Genomic DNA, 14191 nt, shown 5'->3' with positions numbered 1-14191 from the left:
ACCTGTATGTTCTTAAACGGTTAAGAATACACTATAAATAAACAAAAACTATTTTTCTGGAGAAATTATGATGTATATTTCATTGCAAATATACTTCTAAAAAGAAAATATATTGAAAGAAGTAATCCTAGATCGGTATTAACGGAGATATTAATTATTACACTAAAAATAGTGATATACTAGTTCAATAACTAGCTGATCTTTGTTCTCTCATCACTATGTTCAAGTTGGAAAATGTATGACGGTGAGGCATTTTACCACATTGCAGTTAAAAACAGCTTCGAAATAATTACAAAAATTACAAACAAAATATTGTAGTACAAGATGAATTCTTTAATTCGTACAAAAAGGATGGTATCTGGCCACAGAACAACAATTCGCCGTATGTACAATTATTTTTATTCGATAATAAATTGAATAATAATTGTAACATTTTTTAATACATATATTCTAGATTGTACACGCTATGTTTATGTAACAGGCGAATTTGTAGTTGACGCTATTAATATCGGTGATAAATTAACATAAATTTTCCACTTTGCATTGACATTTTGTTAATGATCTATCTGATTATTCCGATTGTAGGTTATGTTGTGAAATAGATATTACATCGATATTATTACAACATATATGTCATTGAAACTGATGAATATTAAAATATCTCGAATTATACTCGTGCTTTGCTTCATCTTACATCTAAATGCTTTATAAAGTATATTTATTACAGAATATTACTGCTTTAAACTGTGGTATAATACCAATCAAATAAATGGTAACTTAGCATTTATTTATATGGGTAGAAGAGATACCAGGAATAATAGATTATTATTGCATTCAACGATAACAGAGAACTGCAATAGTAATAACTTGTCATATGTACAGTCTCGTTCATTTTATATTACACCAACTTGGTATGGTCAAGAATCATCTTCCAAAGTGGAAGACACTGTAAGAAATATTAAGGAACAAAAAGAAATAAAAAATAAAGCACAAGAATCTATTGTTCAGAGTGGTTCAAAATCAGTGGAAAAAGTAGAGAAGCTAACTGTATGGCAAAAAGTCAAAGGAGAAATTATACATTATTATCATGGATTTAGGTTGTTAGGTCTTGATATGAAAATTTCAGCAAAGCTGATATGGAGAATTTTGAAGGGTAATGAACTCAGCAGAAGAGAACATAGACTTGTAAGTTACGAATTGTGTATAACTATAAATGATAGTTGTAAGTTATATTCATTCAATTATTTTAATGATTTATTTAACTTAATTATTTTTAGCTTATAAAAACAACAGGGGATGTCTTCAGACTTATTCCTTTCTCTGTTTTTATTATTGTACCCTTCATGGAATTTTTACTTCCAATTGTTATTAAATTTTTCCCTGGTTTATTACCATCTACTTTCCAAACAGCAACAGAGAAAGAGGATAAACTAAAACAAGCACTGAAGGTATCATCTCTATAATATTTAGTAACAATTCTCTTAATAAGTTGCATATGTATATAATTTTCTGAATTTTAGATGAAAATTGAAATGGCAAAGTTTCTGCAACAGACATTGGATGATATGGCAGTGCAGTCACCTGGTTATAAATCGATAAGAGCCAAAGAATTTGCCGAATTTTTTTATAAAGTACGATCGTCTGGTGCTGTAGCCAGCAACGAAGAAATTATGCAATTCAGCAAACTTTTCGAAGACGAGATTACATTAGATTCTCTTACTCGACCACAATTAGTTGCATTATGTAGAGTACTAGATGTACAAACTCTTGGAACCTCAAACTTTTTACGATTTTTACTTAGAATGAGACTTAGAAGTCTCACTGCAGATGATAAAGTAATTATTATGTATATGCACATAATAAGCTTTTTCGAAAATAGTAATTAATGTTAATATGATAATATTACCTTTACAGCTAATTGAAAAAGAAGGTATAGACTCACTTACTAGAACTGAATTACAACAAGCGTGCAGGGCCCGCGGAATGCGAGCGTACGGATTACCAGATAGCAAGTTAAAGGAACAATTGTCTCAATGGTTAGACTTAAGTCTAAATAAAAAAGTTCCACCTTCGTTACTGCTTCTTTCGCGCGCGCTTATGGTCCCCGAAACAATACCTATGTCAGACAAATTGAAGGCTACCATTTCTGCCCTTCCTGATACTGTCGTTGCACGTACCCAAGGCGCAATAGGAGAGAAAGAGGGTAAGATGGACCATAAAACGAATATTGAAATTATTAAAATGGAGGAACGTAAAATCGAAGAGGAGCGGCAAGAGAAAGAACCGCAAATCGCCACTGTTGTCCAAAACGATAAAACCGACGAGATTACAAATTCAGATGTAAAAGTAATAGAACAGGCTTTAGATTCTCTGGGGAAGGTATGTGAAAATTATTTTTTATGGTAGTATTAGATTAGTAGTTTTTATTACTATTTTTGAAAGATAACTGTGTATCCAATTTTATAAAGGATAAGAAAATGTCTGTTGAAAAAGAAGAATTGAAAGAGTTGAAGGAAGAAATGGCAGAGTACCAAGAAGATATCAAAGAACTTTATGAAATAAAAGCAGCTGCTAAAGGCCAAGAAGATATAGAAAATATTAAGGTATCCAAAGGTGCTACACGTTTGTTTAAGAAAGTGAATAAGATGATTAATAAGATGGATGCAGTCTTGACACAACTTGAATCTGAAAAACAAATGAAAGAAATACAAAAGAATACTGTTGGCGAAGAGGAAATTACTGTTTCAAAAACTGCTGAAGAATTAGTTAAGATAGATGAATTAATTTCAGTAATTAAAAAGATTCAAAATGTACCTGATCAGCATCGATTACAACGCATAGCCGAAATTCTAGCAAAAATTGACGACGATAGGGACGGATCTATAAAAATTGAAGACGTCTTAAAGGTATAATATATACTATAGAATAAATAATTGAATAACGAAAATTTATACTAATTGCATATCGTAATTTTAAGGTGGTGGAATTAATTGGTAAAGAAGATATTAAGTTAAGTAAAAAGCAAGTAGATGAATTGCTTGAATTGATTGATAAAGAAGAAATCTTGGAAGATAAAGGGCAGACCGAGAAAGCGGTACAAAAAGATGCAAGTGAACTTAAAGATGGAAATTGTACTCAAAGAAAATATGTTCCACCTAAATCACCAGTTCCTGCTACACCAGTGACGACTGAGAAGAGTTTCGGCAAAGAAGAATTAGAAGAAAATGTTGAAGAATCGAATAAAAGTTTTGCTGCGCATTCATCCGAAAAAGAAAGAGAGAAGTCAGCTGCAGTTTTTAAGAGCAATTCCAATTCTGACCCAGTCAGAAATCCTCCGTTGACTCCCGGTGTTCCACCACCTGAAAAAAAAGCGGAAGGCTCTAAACAGCTGTAATAACCGCACAAACAAATATGATTAATGTATGTAATTATGAATACAACCTTTTTACTGGGTACTAATTTAGAAAGCTATTATATTTTCATCTTTAGATTATGTTTCTACCTCCATAGTGCGATATTATTATAAATTTTTTTTTTTTATAAACGAACTTGTAAAGTAAAAAGTGTTTGCAAGAAAAACAACTGTAATAGTTTCATGTATGTAGTAATGCACTTTATGGTAAATGTTACTGTTACATGCATGTCTTTAGATTTAAAACATTTGATTAAGGACAAACAAAATATTAATATAATTTTTATATTTATGAAACTAAAACAGATTTTGAATTCTGAAGACTGTGATGCATTTAATGGCATCAATATATTATTTGTTTTATGAATTTTCTAGGTAACACGTGCTGGACACAAAAACTACATCTTGCATGTAAACTTTCAATGTAAAAAAATGCTTTGTAAAATTGTATGTTATGATAATGTTACTAATATTGATGATTAGTAATGAAATACGATAGAAATATACAGCTTTTATTTCAATAAAACGTAATTACAAAATACTGTAATAGCATAAAGGGATCATTCCATCTGTTTAACTATTGATTATTACGGAATTATAATCCGTAAACAATAGGTCACTTCTTTTGTTGTATAACAGCTTCTTAATCAAGGTTAAAACAAGATGTACATTTATAAATAAAATAATTAATTGCTAAGTATACAACAGAGAACTAGTGGTTACCTGTACGTACCGATTACATAAAGATGCAATTATATAAAAAAGTATACAATATTTTAATAAGTATTATATATTATATGAAAAATTGAATAATTATTAGTACTATATATTATATATATATTACATATATATATTATATAAGATATATATAATATATGTATATCGTCATGTAACAAATATTTTATTTCAGGAAAAACATGAATGGTTATGATGCACAGGACAAAATATTTACTTCTTCACTTTAGTGCATCAAACTGAATATGTAATTTATTATTTAATGGTTTATGTAATAAAACCATTTCTGTATAAAAGTTACAGCAATTTTTTTTAATTTAGGTCAATAATCATATTTACATATTTATCATTGTTATATTAATATATATCTTTCCCTCATATTTTTATTATATTTATTTAGTATTTTATGTTTTATATGAGTTATAGAAAATTATATACGTAAATAAAAAAAAGTCAGATAAATTTATGTATATGAATATAAGAGATATTTATTATGATTTTTTTTCTCTTTTAAATATCGATGTTTTGCATTTTTAATTTGCAATTATTTAATTTCTTTAAATCCACTTGATTTTGTACATTATTATTTAACTTTAGATATATATAAATCCTTCTATCTTTAGATATAATTTTTTCTTGAAATAATATAATTTTCATAAAATTTTAATCATACATATTCAAGATATCTTAAAATTACTATAATAATGTGAATTTTACATAAACTACTTGGTCAATGAATAAGATATTTAAAGGTATCATCATATATCCTAAATCACTTACATTTGTTCATTTTATTGTATATTTGACAAGAGCACTAATTTTAAAATTTATTTATAAAGAAATAACATTACATATATGATAAATATTTCAGCATTTTATCTTCATTCTAATGTTTGTAAATAAATTGAAAATAATGTAGTGAAGATTTATACATACATACGATACAAGGATTTCCTAGCACATGTAAGAAGACAGAGTGAATACTTTGTACTACCGGTTACCTCGCTACTCGCGAAAGAGGTGCAGGTTTTCTGTATATTTGACCATAATGACTGCGTTAAGTGGTTTTATGGAATTTTTTCAAAAAGGGAAGGTGAATGTAAATTTCTGTTTATGTTACATTCTTTTAAAATATAACAAAAATTCTAACCTGATATTACCGATCAATTTTTATACTTAAATGCATTCTATTTAAACTACATAAAGTTATTAAAACTTTATAAAGTTTTTTACATAGTCTTGTGAATTAAATTTTAATTCATATCTTTCCCTTTATTCATTGTATAGGTATTTAAAAATAAATTTGTTTAATAATGGATTTTTAATTATTTGACATTTCAGACATTTAGGCCAAAAAAAAAATTTGCTCATGGCACATTACGATATTCTTTGCATAAACAAGCACAAGCTTCATTGAATTCAGGAATTAATTTGAGATCTGTTGTGAAATTACCACCAGGAGAAGATCTGAACGATTGGATTGCAGTTCATGGTATTTGAAATTTTCTATTAATCTTACTATCTATTATATAACAAAAAGGCTTAAAAGGTCATAATCTTTATAAATAATAATATAATTTCAGTGGTAGACTTTTTTAATAGAATAAATCTGATATATGGTACCGTATCTGAATATTGTGATTCTGCGTCTTGTCCGACAATGAGTGGCGGAGCACGTTTTGAATACTTATGGGCAGATGGTGAAAAATATAAAAAACCTACTGCACTCCCAGCACCACAATATGTTAGCCTTCTTATGGATTGGATTGAAGCACAAATTAATAATGAAACCATTTTTCCTGTATCAACAGGTATAAAGTTTTAAAAAATTTTAATATTTGGTAATTTGATAACTTATATATGTAAAAATTTCTTTTTAGATGTACCATTTCCAAAAACATTTGTACCACTCTGTAGGAAAATTTTGACACGTTTGTTCAGAGTTTTTGTCCATGTCTATATACATCATTTTGATCGTATCGTAGCAATAGGAGCGGTAAGTTTCATATACATGCTCAATAAATGTTATCATATTAAAATGTAATTTAAAATATTTCTATTTTAGGAAGCACATGTAAATACATGTTACAAACACTTTTACTATTTTGTAACAGAATTTGAATTAATAAATACAAAAGAATTAGAACCATTGGCTGAAATGACTGCTAAAGTTTGCAAGGATACTGCATCACCAACACAAGCAACAGCACCATCAAGTAATGCTAGATAGTTGTAAGCTTAATAAATGCATGAAGTCATAACCAAATTAGAATGAAACAAATTTGCTTTAATGTAAGTAAAATGGATAATGACCATACAATTTTATTGCCTTTCAAAAAGTATTGCAAAATTTTTATTGCTAGGATACCACAAGATAATATTTGTTTTTTTCCAATTTACAGAATCAAAGAATTTCAACAAATGCTTTATGTACAGTGCTTAAGTTCTTTAATTATAATATTGAAAATATTTTATATTTTCCTACTTTAGGATATCTTATTAAAGTAACTATAGCTCTCTCTCCCTGGTTAGCCATATTAAATGCGTAACAAATGAAATAATTAGATTTTGAAAATCTATACTTTTTGTGGGTAAATAGTTACAGCAATTATTACAATAATTAATTGTAACAGTAAGTAATTAATGTATAAACATACAAGTTATGTTTTTACAATTGTATGTCTTAAAATTAGTTTATATATCTTTAAATGTACAGATTAACACTTGTACTCAAGTAATTTTATACATCGAGTTTTATAAATAGACTAATAATTTTATAAATAGATTATTTATGATACATATTAATTTTATAAATAGATTGTATTTATAAAATTATTTTATAAAATATATATTTGTATATATAATTTTGCGTCATTAAGATGTTTGTGTAATGTTCTCATATATTGCATTAAAAATTAAAAACATTTTCTATGAATAACACTGTACTAATAATAAAAATAGATAACATCGCATATTGTAAAAAAAAGAAAAAAGAGTACAAATTTAAAAATTAATAAAACACAATAAACCAATTGCCATGATAAAAACTTGTTCACTGTTTATAAATAACTTAAAATGGATTATGATTATTTGAAATAATTTCACTCATTATATACAATTTTCGTTTACTGCAGATTACAAGTCAACAAATAAACTTTTCGAGGATGAATTTATTGTTATATTGTAGCCAGATAATACATGATTTGGAAATGTACTGTTTATTCACCAGGATTAAAATAAGACTATAAAATATCACACTAAAGATTAAATACAGCATTTTTTTACGTAGCTTCAATAATAATTTGATATTATAGTTATGATTATATTTTATAATTACAAATAGTTTGAGTTTTTATAGTCTCACTTTAATGCCAATTCCTTTGCTAAAAGGTCTGTGTTACTTATAACTTGTTCTAAATTTATTGATGGTAACATGTTCACACTCGTAATCTATACATGCCGGAACGAATGATATTATAATCTTGTAAGTTTTCAACTGGTCCAACCGCTGCAATTACTGGACACTGATCATAAATGTATTTCATGCCAATATCGTGAATATTTGAGGCAGTTATGCTCTGCAAATAATTTTATTGATATGAGAACTGTATTTAAAACATAAAAAATATGTGAATGTTACTTACATTTATCCTAGCTTCAAGTTCGTGAAGTGGTATGCGCCGGTTATAACAAAGCATTTGCCGCCCGATGTCTTCACAAATTGCAGTTGTTCCATCCAATTGAAGGAGCATATTTGTTTTAAGAATGTTTTTCGCGCGTTCTACTTCTTTTTCAGTCACTGACGTGCATAATCGCATCCATTCACGTTGTACATTATGTACAAACCATTCAATTTCCATTGGGTCAGACACAAAGTATACACCCCAAAGTCCTGTGTCCTATAAAAAAGATATCTCATATTAACACATGATTAATGTACAATATTATATACATATGCAGTAATATAAATTAATAACAAGTACTTGGTAACAAGTATTGAAGCTTTGATAACTATGGCATAATCCATCAGTTGCAGAAGCTTCAGCCAAAAAACTTATATTGTTTACACCTCCTCCTTGGCTACGGTCCCATGCTCCCATAAGGGTATTTGCAACCATAAGAGGAATATTATCTGGATCAGTCCAACCAGCACCTTCAACAGCAATAGCAACATGTGCGAGAGGTATACTATCATCACGAACCCTTATTTCTGATCCTGTGTAACGGCATGGTTCTAACAAAGGTGGAATTTCATCATAGAATGGCCCTTTCATTTGGCCAAAATGCTTCTGAGCTAAATCTACTAGTTGATTGTGATTTACACCACCTGCACCGGCTAAAATGAATCTGTGAAGAAATTTTAATAATTTTTAAATACATATATGTATAATAAAATTATTTTATGGATAGTTGTAATTACCTAGGTGGACCATAGTATTGCCTAACATAATTAACAAGATCGTTTCTTGTAATGCTTTGAATATTTTTAGTAGGGCCAAGAATCGTTCTTCCTAAAGGTGTACCTTGATATGCACTAGCATGTAAATGGTCAAAAACAACTTCCTGCAGATTTGTTTCAACTTCTTGCATTTCTCTCAGAATAACACTACGTTCTCTTTCGATTTCACTTTCACCAAGCTTCGAATTTTGAATGATATCACTCAAAATTTCAACAGCTTTTGGAACATCTTCTGCTAAACATTTAGCATAAAATACTGTTTGTTCCCTGCTTGTATATGCATTTAAATGAGCACCCATGTTTTCAATTTCTAATTCTAAATCAGTTTGTGAACGTTTAGTAGTTCCCTGTTTGTAATTACATTCTCATTTTGATTGTCATTTTTAACATTTTATTTCAAGTAAACTTGAACACCACTACTTACTTTAAAAGCCATATGCTCCATAAAGTGGGCAACTCCATTAATTTCATCGGTCTCAAAGCGACTGCCAGCATCGATCCATAATCCTACCGTAGCTGTTGGTGCACCACTGTCTTCAGTAGCAATTCTCATACCGCAATCTAAAGTTGTAACTTGTGTTGGTGGTTGATTCAACAATATTTCTTTTAATGACGCTGATGTAGATTGCCATTGCTTTGGTACCTGATATAAATATAACTATAGACATATAACAAAGAAAACTAAAAGGACAAAAGTGTAAAAGATTAATTTCATTTTATGCTGGTTTATTTTATTTAAAAGATATACCAATATTAATAATCTTGACAAAACTAATTTTATAGGCTGAAATAATAACTAAAAGATTGTACAAATTGTAAATTTGATAACATTATAAATTATTGAAATGAAATTGATGTGATCATTTTAATAATATAGAAAACGATATCTGTCAAACTTAAATTTCTCTGTTTACGACACCGTTGTGCAACATGAATTAAGGTTATGATAGCTTGATAATGTATTTCTATATATATCATAGAACACGATTTACTGAATTCTGTTTGTTATTCATTAATAATAATTCATCATATTTCTTTTGTTTCTACAAACATTTAAAAAGTTCATTCTTATTACGTAAGCAGTAAATGGATTCAATGGTTCCTCAGCTTGAGAAAATCATATTGAATTGAACGTAAAGTTCGAGAAATTATTCTGTTACTACTTAATAATAATAGCAACGTTATGATAGAACTTGAATTTTATTACCTTTACAAGGCTGGTTTTGTTAGAATAAGCCCGCAATGCGGAACTAACTTTAAGCAGACGAGTCGCCATTTCTTTAAGTCTTTACAACTGTACGACCTTGCGACGAGTGTGATGGTAGAGTTCGAACTGATGCTTAGAGGAATATAGTTTTGACATACTTTTTAATATTATATATATATATATATATATATAAATAAACGTTGATGAAACAATAGATCAAAACCCATATCTATTATGATAACAATCCAATTGTACAAAGCTTCATATAGTATAAAATTGATATAAAGTCGATTCTTTTAAAATAGAGAATATTGAGAGATTATTACTTGATTACATTTTATAAAATCTTTGTAATACTTTTATTTTTTAACATATATGTCCGACATGAGAGAAGAAAATATAATCATATTAAATATTACATGTTAACAATACATTACAACGTGAATATAAAAAAGTGCATATTTTGTACTCGATCGTGAACTTTAGGCGATACTGATGTAGGGAATTTCGTTACATTGGAATAATTCCCTATCCCCATCCCGCCATTAGTACCTACTGTGAATTTGAAAACCGGTACGATTGTTAAATATCCTACAGTTGTGAATATTCTCTACCTGAATGAAATAAGTAGTCTGGCATAAACGTTTTTAGATCTTTAAGTCTATGTTTCAAAATGGATACCATAAACAATAGCAATGAGAACTTAGAGCAATCTATTCAAATGCTTAGTCAAGAAAATGCTCAACGAAGGTCATTTTTGAGGTTAAGTGGAAAAAGTACACCTTCTAAAAGATTATCATTACAAAACACTAATTATTTACGAAAAGATGTGGATGATTCTCATAACTTTAATGACATCAATAGTTCAAGGATGTCGGGTAAATCCTATCTTCATTCAAGATTAATTAAGGCTCATGATCTTTTGGATATTGATACTTCATTAACGCTTGCTCCTCATGAAGTACGAGATATAATGGCTGCTTCAGAAAAAAGTGAATTTACCTTGAGAGAAATGATGGAAGATAGTAGTGCGACTGGCATGATTTTAAAAGCAAGGGAACCTTGGAGAGATGTTATGTCTAAACTCTTCTATGATTTCTTACATAGTTTACAGGCAAACTTTTCACAGGCACAGGTATTTGATACTATTGCAGATTTTATACAAAACTGCACAGACACGTTAGATATAATGAGAGGTATATAGAAAATTATAGTGTATGTATTGACTTTGTATTTTAGTATTATATTTTGCATATAATTATATATTTTTTATCCTTTAGGTATGCAGTCAAAAGTAGAAACTACTGAAATATCGGAAGATGAAATTTCTTTAGAAAATGAAAGGAACACATGGAGACTTATTTATTGTTTGTACCAAAATAGAATAAATAGTCTCAATTTTCCTACTCCAGTCGAAAATAATACATACATATCAGAAAAGGTTGTAATAGATAATTTGTTCAAAACTGAAAGTTACATTAGAGAATACCAGTTAATAATTGACTGGTTGGAGAAAAATGCATTAGACCAAGCGGATAAATATCCAATCACTGAACATTTCACAGATAAAACAGTCGCATGGGAAAATACTGTGAGGCAATTATTAATGTATAAAGACAAAGAACAAATTCCATTTCGTTCATCCAGACCATTGGTATCATCTCTAGATCCGGATGCTCCAATAAGAGAAGGAAAACCTCTCCATGATTTAGACAGGGAAGATGACGCAAGGATGGAGAAGAGAATGTTCATAGAGGTACAAGATGTTTAATAAAGAATTAATCGAAAAATATTTAAATATGTAATATATAAAAGAATGTAATATATAAAATATATTTTATTTAAATAGGTTCGCTGCGGTCGTCTTCAAAAAGCACAAGCATTAGCTCAATACTGTGGACAACCTTGGCGAGCTGCTTGTCTGTTAGGATGGATACCTCATCATGATCCTAACTATCAAAACCCATTATCTGATTCTAAATTACCTATTGAAGGAAATCCTAATAGAAGTCTTTGGAAATTATGCGCTTGGGAACTTTCTCAAGAAAGGCGTGTAGGTAATGATTGTTTTATTATCTGTACTATTAAACATGACCTATCAGAAGCTGCATCTTATAATTAAAATTTTTTCGCGTTCAGGTCAATTTTATCGCACCATTTATGCTAGTCTTTGTGGAAATGTTCAACAAATGCTGCAAGTGGCGTCTTCTTGGCAAGATGCACTATGGGCTTATATGAAAACACTGTTAGACATTAAAGTAGAACGGGAAGTGAGAGATCTAGTGGCAAAAAGTTTTACGGACATGCCTGACGATTATTGGAAAAATGAGATCTCGTTAAAAGATGTATTTAAAGAACTTCACGCATCGAAAAACTCTGATATTCGAGCACAATCGAATAAACCCGATCACCTTATTCAGAAATATCTGATACTGGATCAAATACCGAAACTGATGGAAGAAATAGAGGACATGATATGTTCGAAGTCTTGCGATCCTCACTTCTTAAGGTTTTTAGCGCATCTGATATATTTCTTTCGCCAAATTGGGAAAAATGCAAAAGATAAAATTGGAGATAAAGTTCTGTTGGCATATGTCCGCGTTTTGATCGAAATGGATGATCCAATTTTAATCGCTTTCTATACAGCTATGTTACCTCAAGAACTTCAAATAACAAATTATGCCAGTTATTTGGAGACTATAAAAGATTATGAACAACGGAAAAAATGCTTATCTGCAGCAGAAGATGCCAATCTAAACGTAGAGGCAATTACGAAACTAGTAGTAGAAAGTATACGTTCTAAGAACATCGACGTCGATCCCACTGATTTGAAAGGTACTATGACTGACGCGGACGTTGACAAGATTAATGCTCTGGATTGGTTGATATTTTATCAAAGTCAACGGGAAGAAGCATTGTCGCAAACTAATGCTCTTATAAGATATTTTCTGACAAATGAAAAAATTGACGCTGCTAGAAAAGCTTTTAACAAGGTACGAAGTTGAACGATTCCTTACTTTTTAAATGTTTCTCCAGTTGTTCTTAATCGATGATTTTTTGCCTGTCAAATTTTATAGATTCCAGTAGATTCCATTGAAACTATTATGGCTGAATATCCAACGCTAGAAGGTACTTTAACAAATCTCACGATGACAAATAATCTGTCGAAAAGAGCATCTTCAACGATTCGGGAATACCTTTGTTATAAAACTTATCTTGATGCCCAAGAAGGTTTCGCCGAATGGTTTTCTCATTATCATCATGGAAAACCTACGCCGTTAGAAGAGTTACCCGCATATGCGACGTTCACCGAAAAAGTCGCATATGAACATAAAAAGTCACAATACAACGTAGAAATGGAAAGGTGGAAGTCTACGATGCAACATCATACGAAGGTTCGTGAAATAAAATTTATCATATTAATACGAAATAAAGATTGTTAATTATTTTTAATATTATTAATCTTATAGGCAGTGAAACAATTATTGTTTAACGTATTGTTATTCCCGGATGGTGGTTGGTTGGTTGATTCAAATAACAATAACGAGGAATCATGTACCCCTGAAGAAGCGGCCCGCGAGCATCAAATGGAAAAGTTACGGCAACTTTGTATTCCAAAAGTTACGCTTCTTTTACATTCTGTAATGACCGAAATGAATGAACACGCTGAATGTATACAATTGGCAGACATTCTTGCCTCTGAACAGTATCAACTTTATAAGGTACATACTGATACTATATATCACCGTTCGTACACGATCAATACGTACTAAAACTGAAAGGTAAAATAATCGATACTTTAATTTATTTCAGGTGTTCCAAAAAGGAAGACTGCGCGAAGTGTTTAAGAAAATCTGCGAATCTTCTCTCGTCCTAATGGATCAAAAGAAAGATCCTTGGGGATACCCGAAATAAATTTAGCAAAATTAAATAAATAGCTAAGGAATATATTCAATTGTATATGTAACAACGAAACAACGTATTGGAATTTTAATATCGAAAAAATGTATAGAAAATTTCTTCAGCTTTTTTATAAAACCAGTTTATTGTCAACCACAAGAAGTGAATATAAAATTTGATACAATGTTCAATAATTCATAATCATAATATATTATATACTTCATGATTATTTAGATGCTCCTTTTACCCAATCATTAATAAATGTAGCGCTGTCAAAGCTGTAGATTTAACGCGTGAAATATTGCGGAGAAATTCAGGGTCAATGAAGGACATACATTATCCTGAGATATTTTCATTCGAATAATAATAATAATCATCATCGTAATTCCACGATCTTTCTCTATAGTTTAGTCACCTCTAAATCTCATACACATCGTTGGTATCCTTCGGACGTGGATCTGCGTATAGTGGATAAATA

At 29.8% G+C, this 14191-nt stretch overlaps 4 protein-coding genes across 7 annotated transcripts; 3 read left to right on the top strand and 1 right to left on the bottom strand.

Moving 5' to 3' along the window:
• Positions 1-324: 324 nt before the first annotated feature.
• LOC117238149 (mitochondrial proton/calcium exchanger protein) lies at positions 325-4447 on the top strand. 2 transcript variants are annotated; one of them, XM_033502820.1, is made up of 8 exons: positions 325-382; positions 728-1185; positions 1278-1448; positions 1521-1835; positions 1915-2379; positions 2469-2906; positions 2978-3420; positions 4323-4447. In XM_033502820.1, the coding sequence occupies exons 1-7, from the start codon at positions 325-327 to the stop codon at positions 3392-3394; spliced, it is 2322 nt and encodes a 773-aa protein (XP_033358711.1). In that variant the 3' UTR covers positions 3395-3420; positions 4323-4447. The 2 variants fall into 2 exon arrangements, with proteins under 2 accessions (XP_033358711.1, XP_033358702.1); XM_033502811.1 differs by lacking the exon at positions 4323-4447 and having other exon boundaries at positions 2978-4114.
• Positions 4448-5061: 614 nt separating this feature from the next.
• LOC117238285 (MOB kinase activator-like 3) lies at positions 5062-6439 on the top strand. 2 transcript variants are annotated; one of them, XM_033503084.1, is made up of 5 exons: positions 5062-5246; positions 5489-5639; positions 5731-5958; positions 6028-6143; positions 6213-6439. In XM_033503084.1, the coding sequence occupies exons 1-5, from the start codon at positions 5196-5198 to the stop codon at positions 6375-6377; spliced, it is 711 nt and encodes a 236-aa protein (XP_033358975.1). In that variant the 5' UTR covers positions 5062-5195; the 3' UTR covers positions 6378-6439. The 2 variants fall into 2 exon arrangements, with proteins under 2 accessions (XP_033358975.1, XP_033358984.1); XM_033503093.1 differs by having other exon boundaries at positions 5065-5240.
• Positions 6440-7297: 858 nt separating this feature from the next.
• Positions 7298-9966, bottom strand: LOC117238235 (mitochondrial-processing peptidase subunit beta). Its single transcript, XM_033502997.1, has 6 exons — positions 9814-9966; positions 9031-9249; positions 8568-8953; positions 8131-8494; positions 7792-8046; positions 7298-7725 (listed from the first exon to the last, which is right to left on the bottom strand). The coding sequence occupies exons 1-6, from the start codon at positions 9880-9882 to the stop codon at positions 7585-7587; spliced, it is 1434 nt and encodes a 477-aa protein (XP_033358888.1). The 5' UTR covers positions 9883-9966; the 3' UTR covers positions 7298-7584.
• Positions 9967-10361: 395 nt separating this feature from the next.
• On the top strand, positions 10362-13946 carry LOC117238135 (nuclear pore complex protein Nup107). Of its 2 annotated transcripts, none has more exons than XM_033502790.1 (7): positions 10362-11009; positions 11094-11569; positions 11663-11870; positions 11953-12806; positions 12891-13208; positions 13284-13535; positions 13627-13946. In XM_033502790.1, exons 1-7 carry the CDS (start codon positions 10487-10489, stop codon positions 13726-13728), a joined length of 2733 nt encoding a protein of 910 aa, XP_033358681.1. In that variant the 5' UTR covers positions 10362-10486; the 3' UTR covers positions 13729-13946. The 2 variants fall into 2 exon arrangements, with proteins under 2 accessions (XP_033358681.1, XP_033358689.1); XM_033502798.1 differs by having other exon boundaries at positions 10891-11028; positions 13627-13767.
• Positions 13947-14191: the final 245 nt, after the last annotated feature.

This window comes from Bombus vosnesenskii, unplaced genomic scaffold, assembly GCF_011952255.1.
Source record: "Bombus vosnesenskii isolate JDL3184/JDL3185 unplaced genomic scaffold, Bvos_JDL3184-5_v1.1 scf7180000013264, whole genome shotgun sequence".
Lineage (NCBI taxonomy): Eukaryota > Metazoa > Arthropoda > Insecta > Hymenoptera > Apidae > Bombus > Bombus vosnesenskii.
This window is presented reverse-complemented; position numbering and strand designations above follow the sequence as displayed.